Genomic DNA, 14,816 nt, shown 5'->3' on the forward strand with positions numbered 1-14,816 from the left:
TATATCACAGTCATAGGTACATCACTAAAGTTGCAACCACATTTCCATTACATACACTATTTATAGCCACACCAGAACTTTGCTCAGGAAAATTAGTTTGGCCTGAAATTTGGCAGTTTTATAATAAAGGCTAAGGAAAGTTTTTTTTTTTTTTTTTCCTGTAAGGCTTGAGAATAAAATTGGTTTCAGTGCTTATGAGTTTTAGGCTTGCTGCAGAATGATACCCAATTGTTTTCCCCCTGCAAATCATGAAGAGAAACAGACACCGTACTTTTGAGTTAGACGTCACAAAAATTACTCTGGTTACGAAGCTCCTCAGTGCGACTTCTATTATTAGCTCTTTTTTCACCTCCCTTATAAACTAAACAAACTTGGAAAATTTTCATGAATTCTTTGTTTGTTTCGGAAAATGTATCACTACATTTACGGACTTAGGAACTGATGTGATTTCCTTCCCTATAACAATATTTTGTTGTTGCTCTTTTTGTTGTGGGTTTATATTTGCAGAAGGTATTTTTTCCTTGTTATTCTATTCCCCTACTTTCCTTCCTGAGCTTTATAAAAAAATTAATGAAACTCTTAAATCATACGCTTCCTACTCACAAATGCCATTCCATACAAATAAAATTGGTAAGGTGGCTGGTTACCTATTTATATTTATATGAAATTGGGTTTGTGAGCAGTGAAGGAAATGCACTGTTTTGTGCACTGTATATTGCAATGCATTATGTTGACTAACTGAATAAAATCAATTAAAAACAAAACAAACAGGCAACATAAAAATAGTGGCAAAAATGACATGACAACTAAGAGAGTTTTCTTGGTTTGTGCTGATGTGCAATAATAAGGCCATACCTGCACACAGAGCATGTATTCAGTTGTTACCATGTGCCTGAAGATGACTGCAGATCTCAAAACTCCATGTGAGTCCAACATAAATTCCTCCTCTTCATTGCCAGTCAGAATGGTGAAGGTAAATGGGGGGCCATTGTGAAAAGAATCGTTGTCTGTCACTACCAGCTGCAAAATGCTTGTGCCCACAGGTTTATTCTCCTTTATGCATATACACAGCATATAAAGAGAAATTACAATGATGTATCTCACCATATTGTTAAAATAACATTCAGAATACACAAGAACATGTTTTTTTCCACAGCAGTTCCCCATAGTTTTTACATTCCTCCCCATTGTGCTCCAGTTACACACATGCAACACGATTCACTTGGCGGGAAGCACAGAGATGACTGATAGTAGAATTTGACACAGCATCTCTAGTGAGGTGTCCAGGTTTGGGGCTTTTTTTTTTTTTTTTAAACTACCACTGTATCTATTATACATGACCATTCGTACACTGAATAAAGTGAAGAAAACTATAAAATCTTGTCTGCTCATCACCCAGCTTAGGGTTGGGTAGCCATTGTTATATTTGGCAGAACCAACATGCATTTACCAGGGTGATGCTGTGCTTGCCAGTCAGAACATTTAACTGTCCCCAGTACTATGAAGGTAATCATATCACAATGCTGCTTCATAACATTTTTCATGACTGCATCCCAGTGTGATCATGCAGCATTGTGATGCAATGTTCATGGTTTTCCCACAGGACACACTGAAACAGATAATATGGAGTTGCCAGAGATTTAGATCCTCTCCCAACTCCTCCCCCAAAAACCTACCCCAAAGAGACAGCCTGTAAAGGGAGAAGTGCTAGAGACTCCATGAAGTCCACTAGGGACTTTGCAATTGCTCTTGATTTTATGGGGAAGGCACTGAGATACCACAGTGATTAGGGGCAGTATAAAACGCTAACACAGACAGATAGATCCATCTTCAAAGTACCAGACATGGAATACACTAATCAAGAGTGCAGAAACTCTGTTCAGAGGAGTCTGGGAAATGGAAATTCCAGAATTTCTTTCATTTTCTTCTCTCCTCCTCTCCAAAGCCTCATGCCCTTCCGATCAAGGAGGGCTTGAACCCTTTGTTTACAATTTGAGCTTATTCTTTGTCTAGCTGTGGGACAGGCAGGAAAGACAAGAGAGTCCGAGATGGGAGCTGGAACGGCTTCAATTGCAGAAGAATAAAAAACATTTCTTAGACAAAGGGAAAGTTTCTGGAGCAGCTGGGAGAAATGGTAAAATCTGTGGCAGATTCTGAGGAATCTCAGTAAACAGAGTCCTGTCAAAGAGTTAAGAAAAACATGCTTATCCTTTTCTTGAAAGGAGACAATTTGATATACCTTGGGCTGATCAAAAGTAACTTAATGGCATGTTTAAAGGTCAGATCAGTTTTTGATGTGCAGGATAAACTTACTTGAATTACAGCTGTATAGTTGGCTGGTGTAAATACAGGGCTATTATCGTTCACATCAGAAATGTCTATGTTGACCGTTACAGATGATGACAAAGGAGGGATGCCGCTGTCTCTTGCCTGAATAACTAGTGAATATCCAGACACCTGCGAAAAGGTGAAAACATTAAATCAATGCAAAAGGGGTCCTAAATTTCAGCAATCATTCCTTCCATCCTGTGTGCCACGTACCACATTCTGTGGAAAGCTGTCTGGCCTCATTACTTGTCTTGCCCTTTGTATAACATTTCCCTGTTAGTGCTTCACTGTGTCCCAAGCTCTGTTTTATAAGGCTATCAATAATCTGAATGGCTTCACCATATTAAAATAACTGTACCAGACGATGCATACTGTAGATAATGGTACACTTCGAAAACAAACTGCTTGGTGCCTTGCGTATAATATGCAAAATCAGCCATTACAACTTTAACTTACAAGCATGCACAGAGAATACTTTGAGTTTCCCAGGTGCCAATTGCAACGTTTTGGTCAGATTCCAATCAAACCAGGATTTTAGGAATGGGTTCCAAGACTCTTTTGTACATGATTTCTGAGAACATGTCTCATTATCTATCTAACATGAAACATTTCTAATATGGCATTTGCAAAGTACCAAGGTAAAGTTCATAGAGAGGTGGCCTAAATGATTTGAAAAACACTTTCAATGGCTAGTAACACCAGTGCCTCTGTAACCCCTGGCTTGGATAGGTAGCTTGCAGCTGGATATCATCTACCTGCCACTAAAGAGACAGCTTTTTCTGGGTACTTATTAGAAACAGCCACACAAAACATGTCATTAGGGGAGCAGTTGTCTTTATGCTTTTGGGACATGTCTTTACCTCAGACTATAGCACAAACCACAGAGTGCCTGCAGCATTATGTTTAAAACATCACAACAGCACCTGGGGAATGGCTTTTCTTATTTCCCTCTCTCCTATGACAGGCTTTGGCTGATTCAGAGTTGGTTGTTGTCTTGGAACTTCTTCCAATAATATTTTTTTCTGGTTTTGTCCTTCTGTGCCCTCTATCACTCACCTTGGATTTAAGAACTTAACCTGTCTGTATGTTTGCCCCTTTGAAATGAGTATTGTTTCTCCTTCTGAAAGTTTAGCCTATACATTTTGTACAAGAATGAGGAAGCCCTAGAGTATATGCTATATTCTATGTATTTCAGAGTTGGGCTTGTTGTATTGTCTCTAAAGAACATCAGAGACAATGGGCCAAATTCACTACTGATGTAAGCAGGTGCAACTCTGCTCACATCATGTAATTGCCCCTGTTTATACCAGTGGTGAATTTAGCCCTACATACATGTTTACATAAAGCACATGTGTGTGTGTCCTTTGCAGCTATACTAAACACAAACATTAAATTAAAGCAAATTATGAAATTAAGGCTGTACTTGTTAAAAGTATATAGCACCTATCTAGCCTGTAGACCACAGTGCAGCAAAGAACAAACACATGCACTGACCTCATGACTTCTGTGTCCTTAGCACCGCTAGTGCTACCTGCATTGTTTGGGTAAACAGACAGGGATTTCCCTATGTGTTGCAAGATTGCTGAAGTCATGTAACTTTCTCCTATGCTCACACTAACACTAGGCAAACCATCTTTGTTTGCCAAATGCTGTTATTTGAAAGGTGGGTGAAATGGTGATAAGTTGTCTTGGGTGAACGTTGTACTGGGGTAAACAAAGCAATGGGATCTCTCAAATATAGCACCCTATCACTACCTCTATAGCTTGGCCACTTCACAACCTAACCTTGCTAATGATATGTTACACACATTGCCAATTCAAAGTTGAGGTCTTGGCTCTCTGCCTGGTGTTATTGTCCAGAATGTGTTACAATCACTGTTGTGTATGTGTATGATAGAAACAGGATGGCAGCTCATTAACACTACAGCTTTCTGCATTATCACAGGTTTGTTTTCTTTAATCTGATTTTATGCCAGTAGAGAGGGGAGCATTTCAAGCTCAGTTTACTTGTAGAAAGGACTGGGTGAAAGGAGTGAATTGGGCAATATTAGAAATAGATGATGGAATATTTTTTAGTATCAATTGCAGACTACATGAATGACAAGCCTGCAATCATGCAGAAAGCCAGCAGCACAGATGAAGTCAATATACATATGCAATTTCTAGTAAGTTTAGAAGAAAGCCCAACACATGTTATCTTACCCTTTCTCTGTCCAATCTCTTTTTAACCTTTATAAGTCCCAAAACAGGATCAACTGAAAATTCATTGTCCCGATCACCATTCACTATGGAAAAATGAATCTGGCCATTGGTAGGACTATCCTGGTCTTCTGCTATCAACTTTTTGAGAGAAGAATAAAATTAACTATACAGATTAAGAAATATTTCTATGGTACAATAAGAAATCAAAACGCCAAAGGAATAACTTTACATTCCATCAGGTTAGTAGATATACCTTACCGGACAGTGCATGTTTGTCTAAAAGTTCGCTCATCATGAATTTGGAATGGGAAGATTATTTGCAAGGGGCAAGCCTGTGTGTGTGTGTTATACAAGTCATATGAAACAAGTACCAATGAGCCCTTCATATCGCTGCATATGATCATACGTTTTGTTTAGGCCACATAGAATCATAGGGTTAGAAGGGACTGCAAGGATCATTTTGTCTAACTCCCTGCTAACACAGAAGAATAGAAAATTATAGAATCATAGAACTGGAAGGGACCTCGAGAGGTCATCTAGTCCAGTCCCCTGCACTCAAGGCAGGACTAAATATTATCTAGACCATCCCTGACAGGTGTTTGTCCAACCTGCTCTTAAAAATTCCCAATGATGGAGATTCCACCACAACCTCCCTAGGCAATTTATTCCAGTGCTTGTGATCCACTATGACCCCCAGATCCCTTTCCGCAGTACTCCTTCCTAGGCAGTCATTTCCCATTTTGTATGTGTGCAACTGTTTGTTCCTTCCTAAGTGGAGTACTTTGCATTTGTCCTTATTGAATTTCATCCTATTTACTTCAGACCATTTCTCCAGTTTGTCCAAATCATTTTGAATTTTAATCCTATCCTCCAAAGCACTTGCAACCCTTCCCAGCTTGGTGTCTTTATAAGTGTAATCAGTAATTTGTGAACTTTATAAGTGTAAACTTATAAACTGCAAACTTTATAAGCGTACTCTCTATACCATTATCCAAATCATTGCTGAAGATATTGAACAGAACCGGACCCAGAACCGATCCCTGCGGGACTCCACTCATTATGCCCTTCCAGAATGACTGTGAACCACTGAAAACTACATGCAGGATTTGTTATGTCTAAACCATCCAAGACAGATGGCTATCCACATTTTAGAGAGAAGTTATTTTAGAAAATTTGTTGACGCTCTAGAATGGGATTTTCAAAGGCATTAGGTGACTTTTACTGGCAGCTGGATGTCTAACTCCCTTAGGAGCCTTTGAAAATCTCAGCCTTAAAATCTTTTAATGCTACGCATTTACACAGCCCTTCCCTACGAAAGCCAGATGTCTCAGATACAGTAGTTGTTGTTGTGATTTTGAGGTATGCTATGTTGCATGCCAGCAGGGCTAGATTCAAACACTTTTTATTTCACTGGAAAGCCAAAAATTCTGCCTCTCCAAAGAGAAACATTATGTGTTTCTAGTTCTGATGAGCCACAAGACATCAGACGTCACCTGTCATGGGTCCAGGGCAAAATTATGCCTAGGCGGAGTGCAAAATTGAGAGGAAAAAAGAAAACATTTTATCTCACGGGTTCTTTTTTTTTTGGGGGGGGGGGAGGGGGTAAATGGCAGCTGCTTTGAAAGTTGATTGGCAGTTTGGAACATTAAAAGTAGTTCTAGAAGAGACAGAATACCAGACAGACGGCAGGTGAGGTGGTCAAAGGTGCAGTGGCTATTACAGTTTATCATCTGCGCGGCCACAGAATAATCGTTTATTATATGCTTATGCAAACACAGTTATTTATCGCAACACCTTGTATTGACTTTCTGTCTGAAATCATATATATTATACTCACCATAATCACGGAATCACCAACTGAAGCATCCTCACTGATGACCGCACTGTAGGCCTCTTGATTAAATTTTGGTGCATTGTCATTAACATCCGTTACATTTATGTTCACTGTAGTAACAGCACTTAGGGCTGGCGTACCTCCATCTTTTGCTTCCACTCTTAGGTAAAAATCCTTACACATTTCATAGTCCAAAGCTTCAATTACAGAAATGGATCCTTTGAAAGATGAGAAGGAATGTTAACAGATCTAAAGAAGCAAACTCTGTGAACAGTAATATTATCAGCAGCGTTATAGCCAAAAAATTACCGGTATATAATAGAATACATTATTTAACACCATAGCAAAATACCACATGATGCTACTGAAACAATAAGGCCAGCAAATCCAAGGAAAACATACAATTAGACATTTACATTTCTTCTTGTATAAATTAAAGAAAGATATAATAATTTGAGCTTATATAGCACTTCTCAGGACAGGACCTTCCAGTGGTTCAGAGTGATTAATGGCACCACTAAAGGTAGCTTTTATTACACCAGTGCCATAGATGGGTAAACGGAGAAAGCACAGTTTAATGACTTGCCCGGGCTCACGGGGAGTCAGTGGCAGAACTGGATAGAATCCAGAAATCTTGATTCACAGCTCAATGTTCTGAACCCAATAAACATTCTGGCCAAAATTTTCAAATCTACATGGCTAAAGACACTTAAATCTATCTTTAGGAGCCTAAATACAAGAGGTCTGATTTTTCCATAGCACTAAGTACCCACAACTCCACACGAAGTGGGAGCTGTTGGGTGATCAACAGCTTTGAAAATCAGGTTATTTTTATTTAGGTGCCTAAATATGGACTTAGGAGCCTAACTTCAGGCAACCAGGTTTAACAATGTTGACCTCGGTCTCACAACACTGCAGGAGCAGAATTTCTCTTTATCCAATGATTTGAATACATTTTCATCTTATTAACTTTATGTACAAATGCTACCCTTAGGAGATAATCACTTTAAATACAAGTCAATAGCCAGAGATTTTTTTGCATTGAGTAAAATGCACTGAGGGAGGTACATTGGGCACTAAGGTGAAGGTCTGAGTAGCAACCCCAGCCAGATAAGCGTTACTCCCCCTTCGGCATGACTTGCTGAGAGCAGGAGTGCTGAAGAGGACCTGTGGAGAAGCCTGCACTTGCTAGTGCAGTGAACTTCCCATTGATAAATGGCATGACTGAGGGGGATTATTTTTCAAGCCCTGATCAGGCATGTTACATCGGTGCATGGCTGTCTGGAATCTCAGCTCCTGCATCTAAACTGGTAATAATGAAGCTGTCACACATTAATGAATAATAAATGCTATTTTCTTCTTGTGCAATTAAACTTCACCTCTGTCTTTTATTGGTTTGTCTCCTTGGCTTCATTGTCAAATGAAAATGTAACAATATTTAAGTATTTCTTTCCATAGTGCTTATGTATAAATTCAGCTACTCCTTGCTGAAATAAACCGACGTTAAAACACATTTGCATTAGTTATTTTAAAAAGCCTTTTAACTGTAAGTGAAGAGTTTCCATAGAGAGAAGGGGAATTTTTTACACAGAATAGCGTAAGTGAGATAACGTGTTGTTCTGGGTATTTCTAGGCTCCGGGCTACATTTATAGCTGCCCCTAAACAACTGTTACTTTCAGCTTTCACACTACAGATCAATCAGGTGAGAACCTCAGGTGGCAAGTCCATATGGCTCTTCCTGAATATTGTGGGATGAGGGAATCCTGACAGCTCACTGCTGTTACTTAATGGGGATAATTAATGGGAAATAGATCCCAACCAGGAAACTGAAACAGCAGTAGTCTTTTGGAATACCCGTGTTTCTGGGTATTTCTATGAAAAAGCCAAGCAAGCTGTTCTTTTAAAAACTCGTTACATACAATAAAAGCATAAAGGGTTTAAGCCTACTTTCACAGTGCTGTAAATCAGGAGCAACCTCACTGAAGTCAGCGCAGTTCTACAGGATTATAAATGTAAGGCCAGAGACAAGCCCTTAGTACTCTGTCCATTGATCAATCTTCTCCCGGTCTGCTGAGCATCAGCAGCGAGTCACATTTGGGTAGCACAGCAGGTTAGTCCTTAAGGGCAGGATCGCAGAGCCTTTGCTCACACTGGCGAGCGCTTGAGGTGCTCCACTGTGCGTAAGTGTTCATGACTGTGAGTAAGGGCTGCATAGTTGGGCCCCAAGGACTAGTTTCTGCTATCCGTACTCAGAGCCTATAACATCGTAGGCCACTGATTCACAGAATAAGGTACTATTCACTTGAGTACCTGTGACTGAATCTGGCCCTAAATCATACCACTCTTTTTCATGTGGAACTTGTCTAAAACTAATTCCACAATGAAAGGATCTATAGAGCTGTCTTTGGAACTCATTGAGTTCTACAGGTTTCCCCAAAGCACTAGTAGTTAGAGAGACTCTTTTTGTGAGTGTTGTATTACAAACCCGTCTTTGAGTTGATCCTGAATTTCCCTTTCTCGTTTCCAGACCTGATGAGGTAGGTAATCTCTGCATTGGTACCAATGTCTTTGCTTGTTGCGAAAACAGCCAGTACTTTGGTGCCAGGTGAGGTATCTTCAGGCACTGTAACAAGGTAGTCTCTTCTCTCAAACACAGGAGGGTTGTCATTAATATCCAGCACTGTAATGGTAACTGTGGCAAATGAAGACAGGGACAACACAATGCTCTGGTCTGATGCTTTTACACTGATGTTATAGGAAGGCTGCAGCTCTCTATCAAGAGGATGCTCCAAAATAATGATTCCTGATGACCTATCCACAGAGAAGTAACCATCTGCGGAGTCTGCTAGGGAATAGACCACCTTTCTGTTCACACCTGAAAGAGAAGCAAAGATGAATTAAAAAAAAAATGCTTGAAAGCAAAACAGTTGCAACCTTGGTGCTCATTTCCCTAGCACACCATGGGATGTGGTGGTAGTGGAGTCGAGTGGCCTTTCTTATACCAAAAATCCCTGGTGAGCAATCTGTGCAATCCTTTACACCTGACCAGAGGGCGTTGATTCAAAAAGCATGGTAACCCTTTAGCAAAACCAACAGTCCAGAAGCAAGGCCCAGAACTGAGAACCAGTGACTACTGAGATCTAACCCATTCTCTGGTGCTGACTCTGTGGCCTTGAACAAGTAAATAACATTTCCATCTCATTTTCTCCATTTGAATAATGGCAATATTAATACTCACTGACTTCACTGGGGTTTGAGAGATTAACTAGCTAATATTTGTAGAGAACCTTGAAATGTAAAGTGATGAGGAAAAAAAAAAGTTGTCATACTGCTGTGATAAATGTTTAGGGTCCAGTCCTTTCTGAGGTCACTCCAACATGAGTTTTGCCTGAGTAAGGATGGGCCCTTATGTTGGGCATAGAAGAATTCCCATGAATGACAACAGCAGCAGTTGTGCATCTATTTCTCCTTCTATCCCATGTTGTTATTACAATATTCCAGTAGCGACTACTTAAATCAAGACCAGGGCCTCCGCTTTTCTGCTATGTATTGTACAGACCTTGAGAGAGACAGTTGCTGCCCTGAAGAGTTCATAATCTAAATAGATAAGAGACAGACAGAATATGCTGAAAATGCATTGCCTCAGAGAACATCTCGGAGAAATAGCAATGTACATATGGAAAAACAAATACACCAGAACCCCTTTATCTTATCTAATTGGGAACAGGGCCGATCAGATTATCAAAAATTTGGATAATCTAGAGAATGGGGAAGTGTGAGGCTGCATCACCGTCTAGTGGCCACAGGAGACATCACGTGCTTCTGGACCTGTGCGTGGCGGTTGTTCGGTTAATACAAAGAGCCTGGATAACAGCAGTACAGATAAATGGGGTTCTAGTGTATACATCAGGTGGCAAACTACATTCTTTCACTACTAATGTTGCCTTCATTCCATTGCGCACACACAACAGCATGGACATTTTAGAAAGGAAAGACTTTTTTCAGGTTGAGAACAGTAATGGAATTGGGCAATATGGTCTTTTATTTTTCAAATCCCAGTTATAGTTCCAGAAAGCCATGGCTTACTTACTTTATAGTAACTGGAATTCTTTGAGATGTGTGGTCATTATGGGTATTCACTGTGTGCATACACGCTCTTTGCGCCTGGGACCACGACTTCTTCAATAGCCTGGTTCACGCCTGCGCCCTGCACCTCCTTGTGCTCCTAGCTGAGGGCATAAGGGTGGCCCAGACTGACCGCCTCTCCAGTTCCAACTCTACCATGAATCAGAAGATGACACAAACAGAGGGAAAGTAGGGCAGGCATGTTTATCCATAGAGCCTTTGCATCTAGAAGAAATCCAGTTATTATAAGTTAAGTAACCTCCTTTCTTCTTCAAGTGTGGGTCTCTATGGGTATTCACTGTGCGTGGCTCCCAAGCAGTGTTTGTTGAGGAGGAGGGTATGCTGTGCCACAGAGTGGAGGATCGCCAAGCCAAATGATGCATCCACAGCAGAAGCTTGGACCAGTGCATAATGCCTGGTAAAAGTTTGTATGGAACCCCAAGCAGCTGCTCTGCATATCTCCGAGAGGGCGGCGGGGGGGTGTCCCCTATTGACGCCACTTGGACTCTTGCAGAATGGTCCCTGAGGGGCTTTCATAACATTATGGGAAAGAATAGTGGAGGAGAAAATCTACCTAGAGAGCCTTTGGGATGAAACAGCCTTCTCTTTCATTCTTTCAGTAATAGCAACAAAGAATTTAGGGGTGCTGTTCTGTGCAGGTAGAAAGATAAAGCCCTGCACACATCCAGGGAATGGAGTATTGTTTCCTCCATGCTTTGGTGAGGCTTAGGGCAAAACATTGGAAGGTGAACAGTCTGGTTAAGATGGAACACTTTAGAGGTGAACATAGGATGTAGCTGCAACAAAACCTTCTCCTTGTGGAAAACTGTACAAGTCAGATCTACCTTAAGGGCTCCGAGATTTCCAACCCTTCTAGCAGAGTTAATCATTGTTAAGAAGGTCACTTATATAGGTGCAGGAGAGGATGGGAGGCTAAAGATTCAAATGGTGGTCTCTTGTGAGCAGAAAAGACAAGGTTCAGGTCAAGCTGGATGTCTTGAGTGACAGAAGATACTTCAGTATGAGAGGGAGTCCTGTTCACCGGTTACCTGCTGGGATGTGCTGGCACCAAAGGGAGAATTGTTTCCATTTAGCGGAGTAACGTATCTGCATAAAAGGTCTCCAGCTGTAACTGACGAACTCGTAGAGGGCAGGTTCTCTCTATGTTGGTTGTCTATCCAAAACTCCTGCTGCCAGATGTCGGGATGCTGGGCTGGGCTGGTTCATCCTGGCCATGTTCTGGGACAGCAGGCCCAGGAATGGCTGTAGGTAAATGGATGGTGTGAGGCTAGCTATAGTGTGGTAGTGAACAAGATTTGCCTCAGCCACTAAGGCGCTATCAGGATCACCGTTGTTCCATCAAGTTTGATCTTGAGTATGCAAGGAAGCAGAGGGGTGGGAGGGAAAGTGTACGTCAGTGCTTCTGACCACTTCCCCAGGAAGGCGTCCCCTCTGGAGCGGAGGCCAGGGGCAGCCCAAGAGCAGTGTCTGTTTTTGTTGTGCTAGGTTACAAAGGGATCCCAAGTTGGGCTTACAACGGGGGACAGGATGCAGGTATGGACCAGTGGACACTGCTATTAAAGAATTTCTGGCCCTGGGCACACTTGTGCACTCACAGTGATATCCTTAGGGAATAGCACTCAGAGATTGCATAGATGTGTATGCTAAAGTTGTCTGCAGTAATGAGGCCTGAAGTGAAGGTACCATATGGTTGCTTGCTCTTCCTACACTTCAGTGGGACAGCTATTTCAAATCTTTGTAAAAGTGAATGCTGAAACAACCCCACACAAGTTTCCTGGTTGCTGGTTTATTTTATGCCCAGGTCCTGGGAACTGCAATCAGAGATTATTATTATTAAAACACAAAGATCCATTAAGTTGTAGATTCCCCATTCTTAGCCTCTATCAGTTGAGTATTTGTTGCCCTTATTGTCTGAGAACTTTACAAGCCTGACATTAATTAAACACACAAGAGCTACCGACCCCTTCTAGGCCTATTTTGTTAATTTAAAATTTGTGACAGTATTATTCTGCTTTACAGCAGTAGAAAAGCATTGTAAAAATGACTGATCAAAGCCACACAGATCACATTTGTTTTCTGCTTGACATAGTAGGAGTACAATATTCACACCAGGGGGAGCTGAGGGATTCTCTTTTCTCCAACCATGCTTACATAAAAGCAACAAGAACAAAAAAAAAAAAAAAAACAGACGCTATTTAAATTACATTAGGATTAGCTGGCTCTCTAGAGAATAATGAAGTCCTTGATACACCTATGGTGTGTTTTAAACATTCAAATATAATTAAAAATAGACATATAATTGCCAATATTCTAATTCATTGTTATTTGTGTTACAGTAGCACCTAGATGCACCGCCTGAAATCAGAGCCCTAGTATGCAAGACACAGTAGAAAAACAGTCCTTGCCCCATCTAAACAGACAAATGGTGGAAGAAAGGAAGTATTATCCGCATTTTACAAATGGGGAACTGAGGTCAGCACAGAAAAACAGAGAGCCACTTGCTCAAGGTCACACAGGATGCCTGTGCTGAACCTGGAACTGAACCTAGATCCCCTAAGTCCCAGTCCAGTGCCTTATGCCCAACATACATGGCTTAGACTGTAAGCTCCCTAGGGTAGGGACTGTCTTTTTGTTCTGTATATGTACAGAACCTAGCACAACAGGGTCCTGGTCTTAGGCACTCTGGTAATACAAATAAATAAATACATATATAACAACAACAACAACAACATGAATGCAAAAAACAATTCCCTGTACAGTAAAATGCTAACACCCTGTGATCACCTGGGAACCAAGTTTTTAAGAGGACAGAAATAAGGAGGACACTGAGAGCACAGGGAAAATGAGCTCGTACTTATGAAAAAAGGCTAGAAAGAGAGAGGAGTCTTAGGGGTTTTCTAAATGTGGCCAATCGTAGGCAAACCCCTGGGAGTAGTGGATTACAGAGGCAGTGGCCTCTGTAGTTCCAGCTCACTAAGTGGTCCAGATAAGAACAGGTTCTGTGATGGGTGAGAGACAGAGAGGTGGCCCCTAGAGTAGCCGGACCAGAAAGCATGTAGAGGTTTGCTGACTGTAACCAATACCTTGAACGAAACCAGGCAATTTGCAGGCAGCTATCTCAGAATATGAAACCCAGGTAGAATATACCCTTGTTCTCCCACCCTACTCAGGAGGTGGACAGCCTGATTCTGCAGCACTTGCTGAAATTTCTAAGTGGCCTTTGTGACTCGCTCCAGCCTAGAAGCATTGTGCAAAGGCATGGATGGAAAAGGGCATTTGTGGCCACTGTTGCTCTTTGGGAGTCTAGAAGCAGAGATGCACCTAATTGTCTCTTCCCTTTGTCAAAGAAGTTGTGGTCCAATCTCAATTTATGAGGTGATCATACACTCTCCTAAGCCCTCAGGATGCTTCCCTGTACTGAACAGCATTCTTGCCACCCTTTTCAGGTTGATCTTAAGCCAAATGGTTTTAATGCAGGTCACTATTTCTTCCAGTCATTGAGAGATAAAGCTTTGAGTCTGTTTAACTGTGTGACACATCATCTAGAATATGAAAAGCAAGCCAGGCCTTTGGAGGACTTCACCTTCAGCTACTCATCCAGCGCACCATCAAACAGTCAACAAATCTGATGATATACAAGGTAGCAGTAACAGCAGCCCTTGTATATGGGTATGAAACATGGACAGATTTACACACCCACACACACACACACACACCCACACACCCCTCAAGCAACTTGAAAATTTCCACATGCGTGGTCTCCATTCTGTTGAGAAGCTCCACTGGTGAGACCAGGTCTCAAATGTTAATATCCTTGAAAAAGCAAAACCATCTAGTATTGAGGTGATGATCATCAAAGCTCAGCTTAAATGGACATGTTATCATGATGGGCAATAACTGTCTGCAAAATACATTTTCTATGGCGAGCTGAAACTTGGAAAGTGCAGGAGGGGTGATCAATGAAATGCTTCAAAGACACCCCCCTAAGCAGAATCTCACCTCATGCAGCATAAATGATAATTTTGAAGACATGGCCACCATGAAGTGCAACTATCAATAAAGGTTGTAAACATTATGAGGAAGACAGGTGCAATAACTGATAGAAAAAGGGGCCAAGTGTCATGCCAAGTCTTCATTGGGAGTCTGCACATTCCTGTGTGATACCTGTTCGTGATCTTGTACCTCACAGATTGGACTATACAGCCATATGGAAACAGACTTGCTGCTGTGATGCCATGATCAGATAAGACAGACAGCCATCCACCTTGTGGCTAACTGTATCAGATGCTACTGTCAAATTGCAAA

The 14,816-nt window shown here is 41.3% G+C and overlaps 1 protein-coding gene across 4 annotated transcripts in view; it reads right to left on the reverse strand.

Moving 5' to 3' along the window:
• Positions 1–14,816, reverse strand: part of FAT3 (FAT atypical cadherin 3) — a 572,988-nt gene that overhangs the window by 61,222 nt on the left and 496,950 nt on the right. For all 4 annotated transcript variants that reach the window (XM_054015671.1, XM_054015669.1, XM_054015670.1 and 1 more), the window contains 5 exons: positions 8,851–9,240; positions 6,368–6,582; positions 4,531–4,668; positions 2,314–2,457; positions 856–1,053 (listed from right to left, as the gene is read on the reverse strand). In XM_054015671.1, coding sequence (XP_053871646.1) covers positions 856–1,053; positions 2,314–2,457; positions 4,531–4,668; positions 6,368–6,582; positions 8,851–9,240 — 1,085 coding nt within the window. The remainder of the gene's footprint in view (positions 1–855; positions 1,054–2,313; positions 2,458–4,530; positions 4,669–6,367; positions 6,583–8,850; positions 9,241–14,816) is intronic.

The sequence above is a fragment of the Malaclemys terrapin genome, chromosome 1, assembly GCF_027887155.1.
Source record: "Malaclemys terrapin pileata isolate rMalTer1 chromosome 1, rMalTer1.hap1, whole genome shotgun sequence".
Taxonomy (NCBI): Eukaryota; Metazoa; Chordata; order Testudines; family Emydidae; genus Malaclemys; species Malaclemys terrapin.